Source organism: Artemia sp. Qi Xiang Cuo, chromosome 18 (genome assembly GCF_049724085.1).
Source record: "Artemia sp. Qi Xiang Cuo chromosome 18, ASM4972408v1, whole genome shotgun sequence".
Taxonomy (NCBI): domain Eukaryota; kingdom Metazoa; phylum Arthropoda; class Branchiopoda; order Anostraca; family Artemiidae; genus Artemia; species Artemia sp. Qi Xiang Cuo.
The window spans coordinates 49,307,120-49,329,516 of NC_142811.1; the positions used below are offsets into that span (position 1 = coordinate 49,307,120).

Here is a 22,397-nt window from a genome sequence, read left to right on the forward strand (position 1 = left end):
AACCCTTGCCCTGAGAGCTCTGGGGGATTGTCCCCCCTGAAAAACATAATTTCTATCTGGAAACCAATTGTGCTGAATAAAATGGCTATCTAAAAATTTTGATTGGATGCGTTTGGGGTAAATCTGGGCGTGAGAGGGGGGTTAGGTGCCCTCAAATAATTTTCGACTATTAAAAAGGGCACTAGCACTTTGAATTTTCAATCGAATGAGCCCATTTTCAAGTTTCTACGACAGAGATTTCAATAAAAACTTATATGCCCCCAGGGTATAGCTTATAACCCTTGCCCTGAAGACTCTGGGGGAGAGTGTCCTGCTTAAAGGTATAATTTCCTGAACTTTAAACTACGTGGAACAAAAACGCTATCTCAAAATTTTGATTGGATGAGTTTGGGGAAATTGTTGTTGTGGAAGGGGTGTTAGTTGCCTTCCAATCACTTTCGACTGTTAAAAGGGGTACTAGCCATTTCAATTTCCCATCGAATGAGCCCTTTTTGAAGTTTCTACGACAACAGGTTCTATAAAAACCTTATATGCCCTCAGGGCATAACTTACAACCCTTGCCCTGAAGGCTGTGGGGGGTTGTCATCCTCAAACACCTAATTTCCAGAACTTTCAACTACTTTGAAGAAAATGGCTATCTTAAAATTTTGATTGGATCTGTTTGGGGAAAAGGTGGGTGTAAGAGGGGGGATAGTTGCCCTCCAATCGCTTTCGGCTATGAAAAGGGCAGTATCCCTTTGAAATTCTAATCAAATGAGCCTTTTTTAAGTTTCTACGCAACACTTTCTATAAAAACCTTATATGCCCCCAGGGCACAACTTATAACCCTTGCCCCGAGGGTTGTGGGGGAGTGTCCTCCTCAAAAACATAATATCTATCTGGAAATCAACTACGCTGAACATAATGTCTATCTCAAAATTTTGATTGGATGTGTTTCGAGAAACGGTGGGTGTGGAAGGGGTGTTAGTAGCCTTCCATTCATTTTCGATTATTGAAAAGGGCACAAGCCACTCCGATTTCCAATTGAATGAGTCTTTTTCGAAGTTTCTTTGACAACTTCTTCAATACGAAATGCCCTGGTCTAAAGGAAAAAAAAAAATACATTATGCCAACATCGTTCTTATATGCCTTCAGGGCATAACTTAAAACCCTTGCCCTCAGGTTGTGTGGGAGTAACCTCCTCAAAAACATATTTTATATCTGGAAATCATTTACGCTGCACAAAATGGTTATCTTAAAATTTTCGTTGGATGTGTTTCGGGAAATGGTGGTTGTGGAAGGGGTGTTAGTTGCCTTCCAATCACTTTCGACTATTAAAAAGGGCACAAGCGACTCCAATTTCCAATTGAATGAGCCCTTGTCGAAGTTTCTACGACAACTTCTTCGATACGAAGTCCCCTGCTCTAAAGGAAAAAAAAAATACATTGTGCTAACATCGTGCTGATATGTCCCTCAGGGCATATAACTTAAAATCCTTGCCCTGAGGTTTTTGGGGGAGTGACCTCCTCAAAAACATAGTTTCTATCAGGAAATCAACTACACTGAACAACATGGCTATCTCAAAATTTTGATTGGATGTGTTTGGGAGAATGATGGGTGTTGGGAGGGGGAATAGTTGCCCTCCAATCACTTTCGACCTTTAAAAAGGGCACTAGCCACTCCAATTTCAAATCCAATGAGCCCTTTTCGAAGCTTCTACGACAAGTCCTTCGATACGAAGTGCCCTGGTCTAAGACCAAGAAAAAAAAAATAATACATTGTGCCGACATCGTTCTTTACTTAGGCAGCGCTATTGCGCTGCCTATGATAGAAAGTGTGGAATAAAGTGGACCACAACCATCTTAATAAAAACAGGCTGAAAAATCAATATCCGAAAAATCTTTGCTAATGTTCAAAACAGCAGAAATCAACTGAATAGCAACAGAATGATTAACACCGAGCTTTTTTCATTGGCATTATATTTGCAAAAGTATTAAAATGTAGAAATGCTTAATGCTATTGAGACAGAAAAATAAGCATCATCAAAAAGCACTATCTTCAGTATTTGTTTAAGAATGGGAGTCCAAGGACTTTGGAAGCTAATTGAACCTGCTGGTAAACCTGTTCCCTTAGAATCTTTGGAAAACAAAGTGCTTGCAGTTGGTAAGTGACTTGACTAGCCTAATATGCTTAACATTGCATTTCAGAGTTAATTCAGAGCTATAATTGATATTACCAGAATTATAAGATGTGCAAAATCATATTATTGAGTTACAACTAAAGGGAATATACCACTCAATACCCTTTTTTATGGTCTTTACAAATATAGTAATCATTTTTGTCAGAAATGAATTTTAGCCCTATATATACCAATTCAGGGTATATATTTGCATATTAGGGGGTAGGGGTAATTTTATTTCTGATGTAAATGAGAGGTAAGCTTAAACTTTTCCCCCACCCCCCTAATGTGCAAATATACACCCTGAATTGGTAGGCCTATATATAGGGGTGGGAGCTAAAGTTAATTTCAGACAAAAATGATTATTATATTTGTAAAGAGCATAAAAAAAGGTGGTAAAGTTCTATGAAATCATATTATTGAGTTAGGTCTAAAGTGAATACACCATTCAATGCCTTTTTTTATGCTGATTACGAATATAATAAGCATTTCTATCAGAAATGAATTTCAGCTCCCCCCTATATAGGCCAATTCAGGGTTAGGTTAGGTTAGGTATAGCCTATATAGGGGGGGGGGGGCTGAAATTCATTTCCGATAGAAATGCTTATTATATTTGTAATCAGCATAAAAAAGGCATTGAATGGTGTATTCACTTTAATTCCTAACTCAATCAATCAATTTATTAATACTAAAAACATATTACAAACTTAAAATTTATACACGCCCAAGAAGCTCAGCTTGTAAAGGGCCAACAAAACAAATAATACACTATTATAAAGCAAATAAAAAAAAAAAAAAAAAATGGATAAGAGACATTTATGAAAATAGGATAATTAACATGGAACTTCACAAATAATTGAAAAAAAATATATAAACAAAGAAGAGATTGTAAATTAGGATTAAATATAAAAAAAATGAGATAAATATATTGAATGAAAAAAAAGACACATAAATGTGGATGGAATGCAAAAAAAAGAAGAAAAAAAGGGGAAAAAACTATAATGGAAATACCCAGTGAGAAACTACCTTTGCAGACAGAGATAGAGGGACATCAGGAGGGATGGAGTTCCATAGTAAAATAGATTGATAAACAGGAGACCTCTGACCTGCTGTCGATGATCGTTTAGGTAAAATGAACCTGCAATAAGAGCTACATAAAAAAGAAGAGTACCTACCTGAGCCTGACAGAAAGAAAAACTGCTGCAGAGACGGTGGAAGTGTACCTAGAAAAGCAGAATATGCAAAATAAAGGTAACTTTTACCCACAATACGATCCAGCAAAGCTATTCTGGTATCAGTATAAAGGTCAGAGGAAGGGTAAAAACAAGGAAGAAGAAAAGTAGCCTTCACTGCCCAATTTTGGGCTCTTTTAAGTGAGCAGAGAAGAGATATATCAGTACCACCGCACACAGAACAGCAATATGAAAGGTAAGGAAAAATAAAAGGATAACATCTGGGGGAAGAAATGAATTAATCCTGTGTAACATTGAAGATTGGTGGAGGACAAGGGAACGTGTATGAGTTATATGGGGTTTAAAAGAAAGAAAACAGTCAAGATACACACCAAGAAATTTCACTATAGTAGCTTGTGGTATAATATCATTCCCATAAGTCAGGATGGTTGGTTCCCTTGCATCTCTCATGCGATAAGGGGTTCTAAAGTGTACAATGGCACTTTTTTGGCTGTTGAGAGTCATACCATTTGACCAGCACCAATCTTTTACTTTATCAAGAAGACCTTGAGCTAGGGAAGTGGCAGATGGCAAGTCCACTGAAGCAATGAAAAAGTTACTGTCATCAGCAAAAAGAATAGGGTGCACAAGGGGATGAAGACCATCAACAAGAACATTAATATAAATTAAAAACAGAAGTGGTCCAAGCACAGAGCCCTGTGGGATACCTTTCACAATAGGCAAGGAAGAGGAAGAAGTACCATTAACCAAAACATACTGAGATCTCCCTGAGAGGTAAGACCTAAACCATTCAAGTGGGACTCCATGCACTCCAAATGAAGATAATTTAGACAAAAGAACAGAGTGAACAACCAAATCAAATGCCTTTGAAAAGTCAAGAAATAGACCCAAAACACACAAGCCCTTGTTAAGGTTAACATGCACAAACTCTGTTGCATCTGAAAGTGCATGCAAGGTAGAAAAACTGGGACAAAAGCCATACTGATGGTTAGTTATGAGAGAATTACCTGCAGTTGTATTAGTACTAAATACAAATGAAAAGAGTCTACAATACACTACTTCTTTCAACAACCTTAGAAATTACAGGAAGGAGAGAAATAGGTCTATAGTTTGAAATTAGAGATGAATCATCTTTTTTAAACAAAGGTACAACATTAGCAACCTTAAATAAATGAGGAAAAACACCAGAAGAAAGAGAGAGGTTAGTTATGTGTGAGATGGGGTTAGAAACAAACTGACCAATTTTTTTAAGAACATTACAGCTCAAACCAAAACCATCAACTGAACGGCTACTTGAAAGCTGAGAACTAATGTTAGAAATTTTGGTAGCACTGCATGGAAAAAGGAAAAATGACTTTTCTGCTAAGGGAAAACTACTTACTCTGCTGTAGGGTGGATTAGGAACTGAAGGAAGTGAGGTGAAATACGAATTGACGGCGCTTGCTGAAGAATTTTTGTCCATAAAAGATCCATCAGCTTTCCTGTAGCGACAAGGGGGGGGGACTGTTTGAGTTTCTTGCGGGAAAGAGCTTCATTAACTACAGTCCAAACCTTTTGCAAATTCCTCTTACACTCATCAATTCGACGCGAAAAATAGAGCTTTTTGGCTGCACGTACTTAAGAAGTAAACACATTTTTATAAAGTTTGTGCTTCAAAAGATCATCCTGTGTCTTACTTTGACATGCAGCCTTGAACAGAGACGCCTTCATATGTGTAGCATTGATCAGACCTCTAGACATCCATGGACATTTAGGTATGGAATTCCTAGGCCTCTTTCTAAGAGGAAAATGCTTATCCAACAGAGCTCCCATATGACACAAAAATAAATTTGTTGCAAAATCAACATCATTAGCTTCAAGAACACTAGACCAATTATTACTCTGAGGACTATGTATTAGATTAGAAATTTCTTTATCTGTAGAAGTTCTAAAAGAAGACTCATCCCGCTCATCCACAGCAATCTCAGTTTGAGGCACAAAAAGTGAAACATAAATAGGGAAGTGATCAAAAAGATCAGTGAAAACAAGACCAGAAGTAAATTTCAAATCAGAAGAATGAGAAATGAAAATATTGTCTATTAAAGTGGCAGAATTTCTAGTAGGGTCAACACGAGAAGGAAAAAAAATTGAAGGAAGTAGACCAGCAGAAGAAAGCCCATCAAAAAGATGGTCACATTCATCACTTGATCCAATATTTAACATATTACAATTAAAATCTCCCAAAACACAAATAAGTTTTTTAGAAAAAGACCCCACACAAGAAAGTTGATCAAGCAAATCACAGAACAAATGTGTTGGAAAAGCAGGGGGCTTATAAAACAAACAAACAGTATCACATGCAAACTGGCTTTTCAGATCAATAACAAGAGAATAAACTGTCCTACTATTTGACACTACTGATGTAAACAAGGATTCAAGGTCAGACCTTCTTCTAAACTCAATATCAGACTTTATAAATAAAGAAATACCTCCTGAGCACTTTGTTACCATTCTGGGGATATAGACAGCAACATAACCATGCATATCATAGGCTGTAAAATTTTCACCATCAGATAACCATGTTTCTGTTAAACCTATTACATCAAAAGGGCAAAAAATATCAGACCACAAATACAATTTCAGACTATTCCACTTATCTCTTATCCCATGCACATTCAAACAAAATACATTGAAGCTACTATGTAAAGACAGTGAGGGTATAATTTTATCACAATAATCAATGGTAGTGTGATAATTACAGCTAGAATTAACCATACATTCAAGGAGAGGGTCAAGCGTGTGAGTCTCTTGTTTACCAGCCCTAATTGGTTGATCTTATATAACCGAATTAAGAATAGAAGAATTCAAAAGAAAAGAGAAGTCACCCATAATTATCACACATAATAAATGTACACATAGGAATATAAGTGGGATGGCACAAATTATCCAAAGTATTGGACCAAAGTATAATGTGACACCAGTTGCTATTACATGAGCTGCAAGTGTGCTGGACTGAAAAAAAAATAATAGAAATTAGGCTACATGAAGATGAGAGGATCACAAAAAGCATAAAGAGATATCAGTAGAATGACTCATTTTATTCAAAGTATTGGCCCAATTTATAATGTGGGACCAGTAAATTATGTAAGCTGTAAGTATGCTGACATGAAAAAAAAAAATCTATAATAGTAGTCAGCCTACCTGAAAGTGATCACAGACAAATATAAATGAATATCAATGGAATGACACATATTATTCCAAATATTAGCCCAAAGTATACTATGGGTAGTAAGAAATTATGAGAGCTGCATATATACTGACATGACAAAAATATGATAGAATTCAGGGTACAAAAGGGTGATAGCATCAAAAAATAAGATAAAGAGATATCAATGAGACGGCATATATTATTCAAAATATTGACCAAAAATATAATATGGGACCAGTCAAAATTATGCAAGTTGCATGTGTGCTGACATGAGAAAAAATATGATAGAATTCAGGTTACAGGAAGGCGATAGGATCACCAACCCAGATAAGGAAATAATAGTGGCATGGCACATATTCATCAAAATATTGGCCCCAGGTATAATGTGGAACCAGTCAAGATTATATGAGCTGCAATTATGCTGAAATGACAAAAATATGAAAGAAATCAGCCTGCATAAAGGTGATAGGATCACAAACAAACATAAAAAAAATAAATAAATAACAGTGGGATAACACATATGATTCATAATATTTGCCCAAAATGCAATATGGGACCATTGAAAATTATATGAGCTGCAAGTGTGCTGACATGACAAAAATATTATAGAAGCCAAGCCACATGATGGTGAAAGGATCATAAACAAACATAAAGAAAAATCAGTGGGAAGGCACATATTATTATAAGTATTAGCACAAACTATAATGTGTGACCAATTGATATTATGGGGGTTACAAGCATAATGACACAACAAGAATATAATGTAAATCCGACAACATGAAGGTGACAGAATCACAAACAAACATAAAGAAATATTAGTGGGAAGGGACATATCATCCAAACTATTGGCACAAAGTGAAATATGGTACCAGTCAAAATTATGTGAGGACAGTAAAGAATAATAGAGGAATATTTTAAGAACAGCAAGTAAATCCCTACAGAAACAGTGCAATATACTATAAGAAAATAAATCTAAATCCATCACTTTAATTTTTCTGCATTTGCAGCACATAAATCAATTTCATTCTGATTATTAAACTTAACCACTCTTCCAGATTGGGTTTTATACAGGGTATCACCTTTACTGGACCAAACATTACGTAAGCCAAGCTTTGACTTGGCATATGAAAGAAGTTGTAAGCGTGGTTTTGTAAGCGTCTCAGAAAATAGAATCCCTGATCCTTTCAAATCCTTCTTTTGTCTGAGAAGCAGTTGACGAACTCGTAAGTTGCAAAATTCAACAACTATGGGTCTGGGTTTTGCAGATGGTTTGCCAATTCTTTTGGCTGATACAACATCAGACTCAATAATTGGTATGCCAGGAAATTTCCCAGCACATAGTGACAAGAATTGACTTTCAGTGTTTTCAATGGAATTCTCCTCTTTCACCCCAAAGACAATAATTTGGTTGCTCAAAGCCTGCTGTTCAAAACGGTCATTTAATCTTGCCAGGTTAGACTGGAAAGAGTTTTTAAGGTCTATCATGGATGACTCTAAAGTAGCCAATGAAGATTCAACAGAAAATATGTGTCTGTTATAGCTTTCAAGAGTTTTATCCACTAGATTACTAAGATCTAGGTTGAGGCCAGCATACACCTCCTGCTTGATTGCATCCAGCTTATCTGAAGAGATAGTGACATTATGTTGCATGAATGTCTGTTCCTCTTTCATTTTAACCACTGCCTCATCTACCTGGGAAGAGATCTTAGCCAATATAAGGTCATCAAGTAACCCTTTCACTGAAGATTTAAGGTTTTCAGGTTGTAGTGAATCTGCTAGCATTTTATGTTTGATTTTTATGCTATTTATGTGGTTAGTGAGCATGAGTAGTTGCTCTGAAACAGATTCTGATCCAGAGAATTGGATTGAGCTGTCAGACCTTAGTTCACGAGGTGGCTTGAGTTGACTTTTCATTACTTATCTGAAGTAAACAACAAAACAGGAACAGAATAAGCAGTGGTATAAGACAGTTTGGGTATAAGGCAGGATATAGTCCACAATAAAGTAACAAATTTCAAATACCAAAGCAGGGGATTGTGAAATTTGAAGAATAGAAAGCAATCAGCAAAAAACATCAAGCATCAACAGTAGCAGTGGTATAAACCCAAGGATTGGTTACTGTAGTCAAATTAAAAGTTAAAATTGGTCTAGGTCTCACCTGTTGAGTCCCCTCTTACACCCCAGGGGTGGGGGCTGCTATGTGTGCCTGCCTTTACCCACTGGTAGGCAGGCAGAACCAGTACTTCAGGACGCTTGAAGTGTTGCTGGTTATGTCAGAAAACCTCAAATTCTGATCTGATCTGATACCCACGTCTTTTCAATTTTCAAATTTTTTGCTCAATAATATGATTTCGTAGAACTTTACCAAAAAGGCATTGAGTGGTAGGCTATATTCACTTTAGTTGTAACTCAGTAATATGATATGGTAAATATTTACCAAGTAGTGTAATTTACTTAGTTAACACAAGTTTACATAACATAAACTTGCTCCTAATACAAGTTTATTGGATCAACCTATTTCCCCCCCCCCCTCCCCTAAAACAATCCTGGATCTGCCCCTGAGCATGTCATAGGAGACTGTAGGTAAATATCTACCAAATCATATTATTGAGTTAGGAATAAAATGAATACACCATTTGATGCCTTTTTTTATGCTGATTACGAATATAATAATCATTTCTATTGGAAATGAATTTCAGCCCCCCCTATATATACCTAACCTAACCCTGAATTGACATATATAAGGGGGGGGGGGGGATGAAATTCATTTCTGATAGTAATTCTTATTATAGTTGTAATCAGCATAAAAAAAGGCAACAAATTGTGTATTCAATTTATTACTAAATCAATAATATGATTTGGTAGATATTCACCAGACTGCATACTAAGCTAAAGGCTATTAGAATTACAGTAGAAACTATTGACTAGGGTAAAAAACCAGTATCCAATTGAGAAAAATTATGTAAAACTAAAACCTTCACATCTTGTTACCACAGAGGAATTAGGAAGAATTGTATATATCAGGTAATACCAATTATCCTATTTTGATGTATATATCCTTTTAGTGTTTCAGTTTTATTCATATACCAGCAGAAAGCAGACTTTCTTCTTATTCTAAAAATCTGATTTATATTGCTTGATATTTATTCAATAAATCTCAAATATTAAGTACAGATTTTTTCTTTTCAATTGCTTTTCAAAACAAAGGCCAAATTTTTAATTTATGCTGACAAATTATTGGTGAAAATTTGACCAAGAAGGCAGAGTTATTGTTACTGCCCTCACAATGCATCATGCTGTAGCAAAATAGGAGTGGTCCTAAAACCCATTGCTATTTTTCTGGAATGCTAAAGAAAAGTGGTCTTTCCCAAAAAGAGGTCTTTTACCCTAGGTGTTGCTTTTCCTGAGTTACAGAATGAGTTATCAGTCAGCACACTATCTGCACTGACCAGCAACTACAGGATAATCCTGTTGCTGGCAAGTGTCATTTAAGGTAATTAACTCCACAGTCAAGGTAAGCTGTTTTCACTGTGCCAGTAGGGTTTCTGTTCCACTTAATCAGTTGAGACCAACCTTGTCAATGCATATGAATGTAATGTATCACCAAACTTATTGACAAGAGTTTTCCAGTAGGCATGATTTTGCTGGATTTTGCAAAAGCATTTGATAAAATGTGTCACAGAAGACTGGATACTAAGCTAAAAGCTATTAGAATTACATGTAGAAACTATTGTCTAGATGATGCTTTTTCTGAGTTACAGAAATCAAGTTGTAAAAAGTGTTTTGGGAAAAAAGGCAAACATTTATTTCAAAAGAATTGATCTACTTCAGTAAAAAAAAAAAAAAAAACCAAGACACCAACATTCAATGGAGTCAGTGGACAGGACAAGGCAACCCATTTTCAGTAGTCATGCTAAATGAGACCTGAGTCTATTAACTGATAAGAATTAAAGTTGGATTTACATGCTCAGATTACTGCTACAAATGCTAGTCAGACTCTAGGTATAAGTAAGAGAACTTTCAGTTCCCCCTCAGTTGTTTCAAAGCTTAATTTGGCCTAAGCTAAGAGTTTGGTATGTGCATTTCCAACCTAATTAATATATATGACAAAGAAACTCTAGAATTAGTTCAGAGGTATACAACTAGATGCATCAGAGGTCTCTATGACATCCTTTACCCCTCTTGGCTTAAAAAATTGAATTTACCCACACTGGCTTATTGCTGAAAGAGATGAGTTATGATTATGACATCCAAGCTGCTCAACTATGAAAGTCTTATACCAAATATCTTTCAACCAAATAATTCTTCAAGAATCAGAAGGCATGATCAAAACTTTTCAAGAAGCATGCCAACTCAAGCTTACATAGCAAATTCTTTTCTGATTTGCTGGTGAGTCTATGGAACTCATTAGACTAAGATACAGTGTTTTCTGCCTGTGTTTGTAGAACCATCAGTTGAAAAGGAATGAGGCAACAAGCCTTGGCAAATAGTTTGGGACTCACCTGATCAGTTAGGACACTATCTTCACTGACCAGAGACTACAGAATCATCCTATTACTGGCAAGTGTAATTTAAGGTACTGTAATAAAGATGCCAAAAATTATAGACCTATTAGTCTGACCTCTATCTTCTAAAAAATTATAGATGACATGTTAAATGGTGCCATCATATAGGCCTAATACCTGACAGCCAATAATCTCTTGCCCAACTGTCAACGTGGTTATAGGATAGGCAAGTCAACAGATTCAAACTTTTGCCTACAAGGACTCAGCTTATAGGCCTGGATAAAGATATCCTGGTTGAACTTTTCCTCATTGACCAGGCTAAGGTATTTGAGAAGGTTCCACACCAGAGATCAAAGTTTAAACTGGAATGCCAGTGATTAAACAAAGAAGTCATCAATTGGTTCATGGCCTTCCTGACAGACATAATTTGGGTTATGGTTGTTCTTACCTCAGATAGCTCACTAATTTGTTCCAAGCAGGAAAAAACAGAGTATCCCAGGACACTCATCTTGGCCCAACTTTGATCAACAGCAATATTAGTGATGGCCCTGATTGCTCAAAAATAAAATTAACTTTTGTGTTGACTACCCTAAGCTTGCAGAGACAGCCAACACTGCTGAAACAAGAACCTTCCTACAGGTAGACTGGTTTAGACTAGTACACTGGTCAGAAAAGTGGCTGCTATAGCACAATGCTGAAAAGTGCAAGGAGCTCCACCTTGGTCTAAATAACTGTGAGGAATAATACTCATTGCCAAATCCCAGACCCAGCAGCTACTCAACATGACACCAACAGAGGAGGAGCATGTCCTTATTTCAGGGTAGACTCTCAGCTAAAGTTCCATCAGCATACTCTCTCAGGTACTGCAAATATAGAGAGATGTGTTGGCAAAAAAGAATTTGTAAGCTACAACTCGAATGGAATAAAAAAGTTGTACACCATTATGGTATGCTCAACACTTGATTTTGGTATGACATTGGTCTCCCCTCAATCAAAGGGAGATGAACAACTCCTTGAATGTGTCCAGTGGAATGTGTCCAGTGGAATGTGTCCAGTGGAAACTCCTTGAATATATATATATATATATATATATATATATATATATATATATATATATATATATATATATGTCAAACTACAGTGTTCACATATGGGCTTCAGACTGGTTCATCAGTGTCTTTTTGGTTGATCACTGTAATGCTGTCAGTACTCCTTGACAACTAGCAACAGGAACTGTTTCTGTTCTTCAGATGTTGTGTGCAGTTTGTTATAGTCTTTTTTCAGTGCAACACCACATTCGGCAATGTCATTGATTACCTTCATGCTGTGCACTATATTTTTAACTGTCTGGTAGTCTTTGTCAACTTACCACAATTCAATGTTTTTAGTTAGAAATGATGAAGACAGTCCGGTAATGTTGAAGAATGTGTTGGTATTCTGCGTGACAAAGTTTTCTAACTTCTTCTCCCCGAGTGTCAACGGGTCCACTGTTATCCTCTTCAGAGGATGCTCTACTCCTGATGTTTGCAGAGCCGTAACCATATGATGTTTGGTGTCATTTGATACGTCGTCGTCAAAGAAGGCGAGTGCCACCAATTCCTTTGCTAAGTACCATAGGTGTCTTATTATTTTGTTCAAGGTAGTTTTTGATGTCGATTCTGATATATTTTTCTGTAGCTGTAGATGTGCTTGAGAAGTTGGAGGTCAATGTGAGGGGCTGATGGTGCTGAAGATGCCTGAAACCATGCTTTCACGTAGATGATCACAGTGAATTGACAAATATCAGCAAGAGCCTTTTCTTGCCTTTTCGTGAGTTGAACTGATTTCTGAACATCTAGATCTTTAGCACATAGATGGCCTTTGCCATCCACCTTGCTTGATGCAGCCCAGCTGTAGCTCTGAACGAGATTCCTTTAGATGGCGTTCCACCGAGGAATATGATTGTCAAGTCTAAAAGCTCATGGTAATCATCACGGGGTTGATACGCTAGTGTCTGCATCTCAGCAAATGCTATGATAACTGTGATTACATGTGAAACAGCTGTAAACACGCACTCGTCTGATGAAGCAGTCTGAAAGTCTGCTCTGTTAATAAACTGCCAGGTGTTCTTAAACCGGTTGAAAATTGTTCATCTCTGGGCCTTAGCTAGGACTAAGGCAATCAAGAACCACTGCTTGCAAGAATATTTCTAAGATATGATGTCGACAAGCTAACCAAAGCATGTCCTTGTCAAGTTTTTGTTCCAGAAGGATACAAGCACCATTTCTTGCACCAGAATTGACAGATGTGGTGTCAAAACACATGCACTTTACATTATCTGTAATGTTCCAAGCCACAGCTGCTTCAAAAACTGCTGCCGCATAAGCTTGGCCAGTTCCCAAGGCTAGCTTTGGCACAGCAAGAAGCTGATCTACACCTGCTCCGGAGACCAAAATTGGAAGGTGATCGACAATATGTCTGCAGCAGATATCCTCTAGGAGTTTTCGATCCCAGTGAATAGTTAGAGGAACTGTTGGTTTAAACTCATGTCGTAGATTTTCGGCTATTATCTGGCACTGCTTCATCCTGTCTCTGCAAATTGAAGAGCGATTGACATTGTATTCAGCAGGATCATGACCAAGGTGTTGCAGAGTCAGAACAAGAAGTAATGCAGCACTTCTGTCACTAACTTTAGCCACATCCAGACAGGCTGACATTTTGTCATCCAATATGCTTACTCGTCCTCTTTTTTGATGTTTTGCTGAAGTTGACGGTTAAATGTCTTCTGTTTCGGGGTATTTAATTTCTTGACCTTTTTTGCTGTTGGTGTCACTGTCAGATGTTAATTCCAGTGTCAATCTTTTTTCTCTTGTTTTTCTTTCTTGCCTCTCCTTCTCAGTTCTTATGTCATGGTACTCTTTCCTTTTCTGAGATGATGCTCTTTTTCTTTCTAAAACCTTGTCAACACTGCCCATCTTTCCACTGCGTCCTGGTCCCCGCTGTGCTAACAGAAACTCATGGTCTTCTTGAATACGTATCATCTCCATTGTGTTAGCGTGGGCAATGTCAAACAAAACGTCCAGGCCCACTTTCCACTCTTCTTCCTTCTTTTTCAGTGTTTCAGAACGCTTAGATTTTTTTTCATTATTTCTCTTCAGGTTGTCATACTCCTGAAAGAGACACTGGATTTTGTTTACCACATGTTTCTTGAGCCTCGTTGGAATGTGTGCCTTTGCCCAAACTGCAAGAACATCATTGGCTGTGGAATGTGACGTTTAACAGACTGTCTTGTTTCTCACTTGCTTGTAGTGATAGAATAGTGCCATGACCTCCTTCTTCAACGGTAGTTTTGTTGAAATCAGAGTGTCTGATAATTGTCCGATGAGCCATATATCTGTTTCACTTCTTGAAGTTGGTTTTAATATTGCATCAGTATTGTCACTTGTACAAACCATGCAGTCCATGCTGTCACTCATTGCTGTGTCAGTGTCAGTGTATCTGCAACAAAGTATCAGATTAATAAGGTTACCTGTATCAGTGTGAAGCATAATTAATATATTGTAGTTCATAAAACTAATAAAAACCTGAAATTTGCATTTTCACTCACATTGCATACAACAAAAATGGTGTCCTGTGTTGAAATGTATTGTGGGAAGCCTGCAGATAAATAAGTAAATAAGTCCAGCAGTTCAGAAAGCTACCATGCTGTACTATAGTATAGTGTTGACTGTTGAAATGTTGAAAACTGTGCAAGACATGCAGCATTGAGCAATGAGCGATGAGCATGCAGTAACCAAAAACTTTAAAATCTGGTAGGGACCTCTTAATGTCAATATATTTGGCTCTTTTTTGGGATTTTGTGGTATTTTAACAATAGAGCCAAGATTAGGGGGTACCTTATATATATATATATATATATATATATATATATATATATATATATATATATATATATATATATATATATATATATATATATATATATATATATATATATATATATATATATATATATATATATATATATATATATATATATATATATAGTGCTTTTTTTTGGACGTAAAATTCAAATTCGGCAACAATGCTGTGATAGTAATTTTAAAAATTCTATTCTATTCATCATTCTTTAAATTGGTTTGACACGAACCAGTACAAGCAGGGGTAAAGTGAACGAGTGCATTTTTATGAATGATATAAACAAGTTGATTAGAAGTAGTTTTTCTGTGTCTTTAGGATTGTCTTCAAATGGTCACATGGTCTTGACTATTACCAACAAAAGTTTTCTGATTTTGAGGTTTCACATTATTTTTTGTGTTTGTCTCCCATCAAGAGTTGTTTAATTAACACTATTCCAAAGGTCATATCCACTGCCATTTAAACTTCTAAACAATCTAAACTTCAATCCTTCTTCTTCAGAGGAGAGTCCCATAACTACTGCACTGCTAGTAGCACTGTATTAGTAGGCTAATTAGAAGATCCAATAAAAAAAGGCTACTGTAATTATCTTTATCTGGTGGGGTTAGCAACTTAAGCTAGAAAGATTTTGGCAAGGGTTTCAGTCGCAGTGCACAATGGGATGTTAGGGAGAGAGTACCCAACAGATTAGATAGCCTAAACTGAAATCTGATATATTAAAATCACCATACAGCATATATATATATATATATATAGTGCTTTTTTTTGGACGTAAAATTCAAATTCGGCAACAATGCTGTGATAGTAATTTTAAAAATTCTATTCTATTCATCATTCTTTAAATTGGTTTGACACGAACCAGTACAAGCAGGGGTAAAGTGAACGAGTGCATTTTTATGAATGATATAAACAAGTTGATTAGAAGTAGTTTTTCTGTGTCTTTAGGATTGTCTTAAAATGGTCACATGGTCTTGACTATTACCAACAAAAGTTTTCTGATTTTGAGGTTTCATATTATTTTTTGTGTTTGTCTCCCATCAAGAGTTGTTTAATTAACACTATTCCAAAGGTCATATCCACTGCCATTTAAACTTCTAAACAATCTAAACTTCAATCCTTCTTCTTCAGAGGAGAGTCCCATAACTACTGCACTGCTAGTAGCACTGTATTAGTAGGCTAATTAGAAGATCCAATAAAAAAGGCTACTGTAATTATCTTTATCTGGTGGGGTTAGCAACTTAAGCTAGAAAGATTTTGGCAAGGGTTTCAGTCGCAGTGCACAATGGGATGTTAGGGAGAGAGTACCCAACAGATTAGATAGCCTAAACTGAAATCTGATATATTAAAATCACCATACAGCATATATATATATATATATAGTGCTTTTTTTTGGACGTAAAATTCAAATTCGGCAACAATGCTGTGATAGTAATTTTAAAAATTCTATTCTATTCATCATTCTTTAAATTGGTTTGACACGAACCAGTACAAGCAGGGGTAAAGTGAACGAGTGCATTTTTATGAATGATATAAACAAGTTGATTAGAAGTAGTTTTTCTGTGTCTTTAGGATTGTCTTCAAATGGTCACATGGTCTTGACTATTACCAACAAAAGTTTTCTGATTTTGAGGTTTCACATTATTTTTTGTGTTTGTCTCCCATCAAGAGTTGTTTAATTAACACTATTCCAAAGGTCATATCCACTGCCATTTAAACTTCTAAACAATCTAAACTTCAATCCTTCTTCTTCAGAGGAGAGTCCCATAACTACTGCACTGCTAGTAGCACTGTATTAGTAGGCTAATTAGAAGATCCAATAAAAAAGGCTACTGTAATTATCTTTATCTGGTGGGGTTAGCAACTTAAGCTAGAAAGATTTTGGCAAGGGTTTCAGTCGCAGTGCACAATGGGATGTTAGGGAGAGAGTACCCAACAGATTAGATAGCCTAAACTGAAATCTGATATATTAAAATCACCATACAGCATAACCAATAGTTTTGAGTTTTTTTTATTTTCATTGGGAGGAATTTCATTAGTGGCTTTACGTGATTTCAGATAAAAATTTCAATTGCCATTTTAAGGATTCTAAAAGTAGATAAGAATTCAGATTAACGATGCTTCTTGACTACTAAGGTCCCCTGCGGTGTGTTGCTACAGCCCTGCAGTGTGTTGCTATAGCTGGGTTGGATCTCTGTGTCCTGTATGACCAAGTTAAGGTTAAACCCACTGTGTCACCACAAGACAAAAGTTTGATGATATAGTTTTTATTGTTACTAAAGAGCAATCTGAACGTCAATCCATCTTCCCCAGAGGAGAGTCCCATAGCCGCTGCGCTGTATTAACTATATAAAAAATAAATAAAGGATTGTTAGTTGAGAAGAGTATTTTTTGAAAATTTGTTGTTCTTCTTAAATAATATGAATTTATAAATTTGAATGTGTTAAATGTTAATTCATATTATATCTAAAAAACAAAGAAAATCTTTTTGGTAGCCTATGAACATTGCTATTTTTAAGCATTTTAGTAAAATACTGCTTTTCACAAAAATAAGATATTACTTTTGAGGCTGTTGTTGTTGTTGTTGTTTGGAGTTTGACCTGTTTGATCAATAGGTCATATATGTTTTGTATCACTCGATTATTATGTGCCTTCTGTAATTACTAGTATGCTTGGGTGTCACTTCAGTCTGTATTCACTGAACTTGATCATGTATTATTTATTTTGCTATTGGTAGGAATTTATTCACCTGCAGCAACTGCCTGCATTGAAAAACGGGAATCAAAATAATATGCAGCTATGCTTTGTCATACAGCAATTAGAATACATATACAACACAACTATTATAGATAAAACAATTTCACATTATAACCTGTCACATACTTCCAGATTCATAAATCTAAACAGATTGGCTTTTCAGGCAACCTAAAAGAAATTTCGTAATATATGCTCCATTCTTTTCCAATATTGTTCTTCAGACTTATTAAAATGAATTGACACAACATGAGTCTTAGCAACTGCTTAAACTAATATAGGTTTTTTATTAAATTATATGAAGGAACTGCAAATATTGTGATAGGCCTACAAAAGAATCCAACACCAGCTCCTGGACTATTATAAACTACAAAAATTTATATTAGCTATAAACTATTATAAACCTGAAGAGAGACTGCAAAGCTCCACAAAAACATTTTAACTCCTCTCATGTTATAATTTTTCACATCTTTGCTTTATCTAAAAGTATCCAGGACAGTGAAAGCGAAACCTATTTTTTTTTTTATTTGCTTAAGTGGAAAACTACACAACCATACAGGCCTATCTTAAAAAAACATAAAAAACAAATGGGAATTTAGTTTCTAAGGAATAAACCTCCAAGTGCAGTTGTGCAATTTTTGGTAGAAGCTGGTGCCAAATAATAATGATAAAAAATTTCACATGAAAGGTTGGCCAAAAATGGGCTAAAGACATATGGGACAAAACAGATTAAGCAGGTGTAGTTTTTCTTTGAAAGCGAAGCAGCTTTTGGAAACCAAGAGATTGCTTATGTTTGTAATTCTACAGTTGAAAAGATGTGTGCTTTTAACTAGTTCGTTTTGTAGCAACACTGATGATTATTTGGTACTTCCCCAAAAACTTTATAACTATGGAACAACCGAAAAAAAAAAAAAAAATGGTTTTCAGGTGTGTATATATCTAAGATGGGTTTGAGAGGAGAGGGGAGGCGGGGCTAATTAAATGTTTTTATTTCGATGTGTTGGTATATTAAGAGTGGTGAATTTTCAGATGTTTCTATTTGGCTCCACCAGGCTACAAAAGGTTTCCGAGATGCAAATGGACAGCCATTGGCAAATGCCCATCAACTTGGCTTATTTCACAGAATATGTAAGCTGATGTTTTACAAAATAAAGCCAGTTTTTGTGTTTGATGGAGGAGTACCACCATTGAAGAAACAAACATTGGTAATTTATCATCTTCTCATTATAATTTAATTATGGAATACAATTATAGAATTAATGGAATTATTTATAGAAGTAAGCCAGTTTTTGTGTTTGATGGAGGAGTACCACCATTGAAGAAACAAACATTGGTAATTTATCATCTTCTCATTATAATTTAATTATGGAATACAATTATAGAATTAATGGAATTATTTATAGAAGTAAGCCAGTTTTTGTGTTTGATGGAGGAGTACCACCATTGAAGAAACAAACATTGGTAATTTATCATCTTCTCATTATAATTTAATTATGGAATACAATTATAGAATTAATGGAATTATTTATAGAAGTAAGCCAGTTTTTGTGTTTGATGGAGGAGTACCACCATTGAAGAAACAAACATTGGTAATTTATCATCTTCTCATTATAATTTAATTATGGAATACAATTATAGAATTAATGGAATTATTTATAGAAGTAAGCCAGTTTTTTTTATTTGATGGAGGAGCATCATTATTGAAGAAAAAAACATAGGCAAATTTATCATCTCCTTCTTGTTAAAGTTTATTTATAGAATTAATTGTAGACTTTACAGAGTAGTTTATAGAATAATTAAGAGAATTAAGCCAGTTTTTGTCTTTGATTTACCATCTCAAAAAAACTAACAATGCAGTACCACCATTGAAGAAACAAACATTGGTAATTTATTATCTTCTCATTATAATTTAATTATGGAATACAATTATAGAATTAATGGAATTATTTATAGAAGTAAGCCAGTTTTTTTATTTGATGGAGGAGCATCATTATTGAAGAAAAAAACACAGGCAAATTTATCATCTCCTTCTTGTAAAAGTTTATTTATAGAATTAATTGTAGACTTTACAGAGTAGTTTATAGAATAATTAAGAGAATTAAGCCAGTTTTTGTCTTTGATATACCATCTCAAAAAAACTAACAATGCAGTAGGCTACCACCATTGAAGAAACAAACATTGGTAATTTATCATCTTCTCATTATAATTTAATTATGGAATACAATTATAGAATTAATGGAATTATTTATAGAAGTAAGCCAGTTTTTTTTATTTGATGGAGGAGCATCATTATTGAAGAAAAAAACATAGGCAAATTTATCATCTCCTTCTTGTTAAAGTTTATTTATAGAATTAATTGTAGACTTTACAGAGTAGTTTATAGAATAATTAAGAGAATTAAGCCAGTTTTTGTCTTTGATTTACCATCTCAAAAAAACTAACAATGCAGTACCACCATTGAAGTGTTTGAGGAGCATTTGTAAATTTGTCAGCTTCTTTTAATAATTTTTTTTTGTTTTAGTTTTACAGTTAGTCAGATTTACTATTCAGGCCATATAAAAAAGTATGAGTAACTTATAAGAGTGGAAATTGGTGCAAATATATATATGAAAAACAAATCACATATGGCATCTAACGTTTGGTTTTTCTTGGTACTTTTTTCCAAACTTGGTAATTGTTTTTCTTTCTTCAGAAATGAGATTGGACGTTTACTAATACACTTATTATTGCCAATTACACTAATTTTACCTTTTTTTTTACACTAAAAAGCACCATGAAATGCCAAATGCTAGATGGCGTAGGTGATTTTTTCTTTAAAACTAGTGCCAGTTTCCATTTATCCTCATTCTTTTGTCCAATTTTAATTCAGAATAATTTATTGTTGTCATGTATGCTACTCTTAATTAATTCCAAAATGACGATTTAAAGAAACCATTTGATAATGAACTATAAAGAACATCTTTTGCCAATGTATATGAAAAATGCCAACATCAATGAATTATTAACAAAATTTTGCATTAAATCTTTTCACAGTAAGATTTTTTTTTGCTTTTTTGGGGAGTTTTGGCAATTTTGCAGGATCTAAAAAATTCAGTATTTTTCATGCAGTAAAGCTCCTTATTGAGGATAATTGAATAGCATTTTATTCTGAAATTTGCCACATTAAATGATCTGCTTTTTGAAATAATAAGGCTATAATTGCTAATAAGGAGCTCACCAAAGGGCAGAGTCGTTCCTAGGGGTGCAACCGGGGCAATTTCCTTGGGTTTTGTGGCTTGAGGGGTGCCGTGGCTGGGGAATTGCCCACTTTGATCCAATTGTCATTTTGATTCAGCCTCTTTTGCTTGTGTTTGAGTCAAGTGGTGTGTGCTGTAATTAATTTTGCTCTAGGTACCACCAACCCTAGGAATGGCTCTGAGTATGGGTTACTTTTAAGAGTAGAATCTGGCGCTAGTTTTAGAAAGAAACATCAGCGCCATCTAGCGTTTGGCATTTTAGAACCTTTGAAGGATAGTAAAAAGAAAACAGCAGATGATACGAGAGGATATTCCCTTAAGATATGACAGATTTGGGGTTGGATGGTGAAAGAGTGGGGCTTAATTTTTGTCCTTGGTTGGTTTCCAGGAGGAATGAGTTAATATATTTCTAAGCTCTTTTAAACTAGAAATTAGTTGGGAGTCTTAATTTTATTAATTAATTTTTAAACTTCGACTTAACATTAATTTGGTGTTAGTTCTTCTCTATAAACTCTAAAGAGCTGGTTTTTAGTATCTCTAGCCTGCAGCTTGAAGTGACATATCTTGATTCATAATTCAGTGAAAAGTGACGATTTAAAGGAATCATTTGTGAATGAATTAGGGAATGAACATGAATGAAAATTCTATTTGAATGAATTTATAACGACTCAGTTAAAATTTCTTCTACATGATTCATTTGTTTTTCTAAATTTATGGTTGGAAGGTCAAAGGATATGGCAAAAGTTACAGAAAACGACTAAGAAAAGAATTTGAAGATCGTGTCTGAAAACAACCAATGCTAGCTGGCATTACCCAGCAAAATCATAATGCTAGTTATAAAAATATATGTATTAATTAAAAGTTTTTCATATATGACTTAATTTTGACTTACGTTGGGTACCAGATAAGAGAACCATTTTTACCACGAGGACACACAAAGTATAGATAGATAGATAAGCTGAACAAGGCCATACAACACAGTATTTGAAAAAACAACAACAACAAAACACCAAAACAAACAACAACAAAACAAAAACAACAGCAACAAAAACACAAAATTATATTACTCTCCTTTCCTTTCAACATCAATACCGTGCATACAAAATTTTTTCTCATTATAAACCTAAGAAGGTTATACAATACAGTATTCCATAATATACATAATAAAAATAACATAAGTAATAATTATCCCCCCCCACCCCCCTAAAAATGTGTTACTAACCTTTGTTTACTACTTCTGTAGCATATTAACAAACCTGGATGATTGTACTTTTTAAGTGGTCTGCAAAAAGCTGCTGCCACCCAGCCAGAATATGTGCCTCATCCTCAACTCCTGTATTGCATCTGGGGCAAGAGGAATTTGTATCTGAGGCCACCTTTTGCTTCAATATTTGCGTAAATAAAAAAAATAAGCAAAAAAATAGCCCATGCTCTGATTACTAATCTCTCTTGAACTATTTCAGTAACAAT

General features: G+C 35.1%; 1 protein-coding gene across 2 annotated transcripts in view; it reads left to right on the forward strand.

Moving 5' to 3' along the window:
• Positions 1-1,879: 1,879 nt before the first annotated feature.
• LOC148941598 (DNA excision repair protein ERCC-5-like) overlaps positions 1,880-22,397 on the forward strand; it is a 263,737-nt gene continuing 243,219 nt past the window's right edge. Inside the window, exons 1-2 of one of the 2 annotated variants that reach the window (XM_089104023.1) lie at positions 1,880-2,142; positions 18,721-18,896. In XM_089104023.1, the coding sequence (XP_088960149.1) occupies positions 2,055-2,142; positions 18,721-18,896 (264 nt within the window). In that variant the 5' untranslated portion in view covers positions 1,880-2,054. The remainder of the gene's footprint in view (positions 2,143-18,720; positions 18,897-22,397) is intronic. The other variant, XM_089104024.1, reaches the window with a different exon arrangement.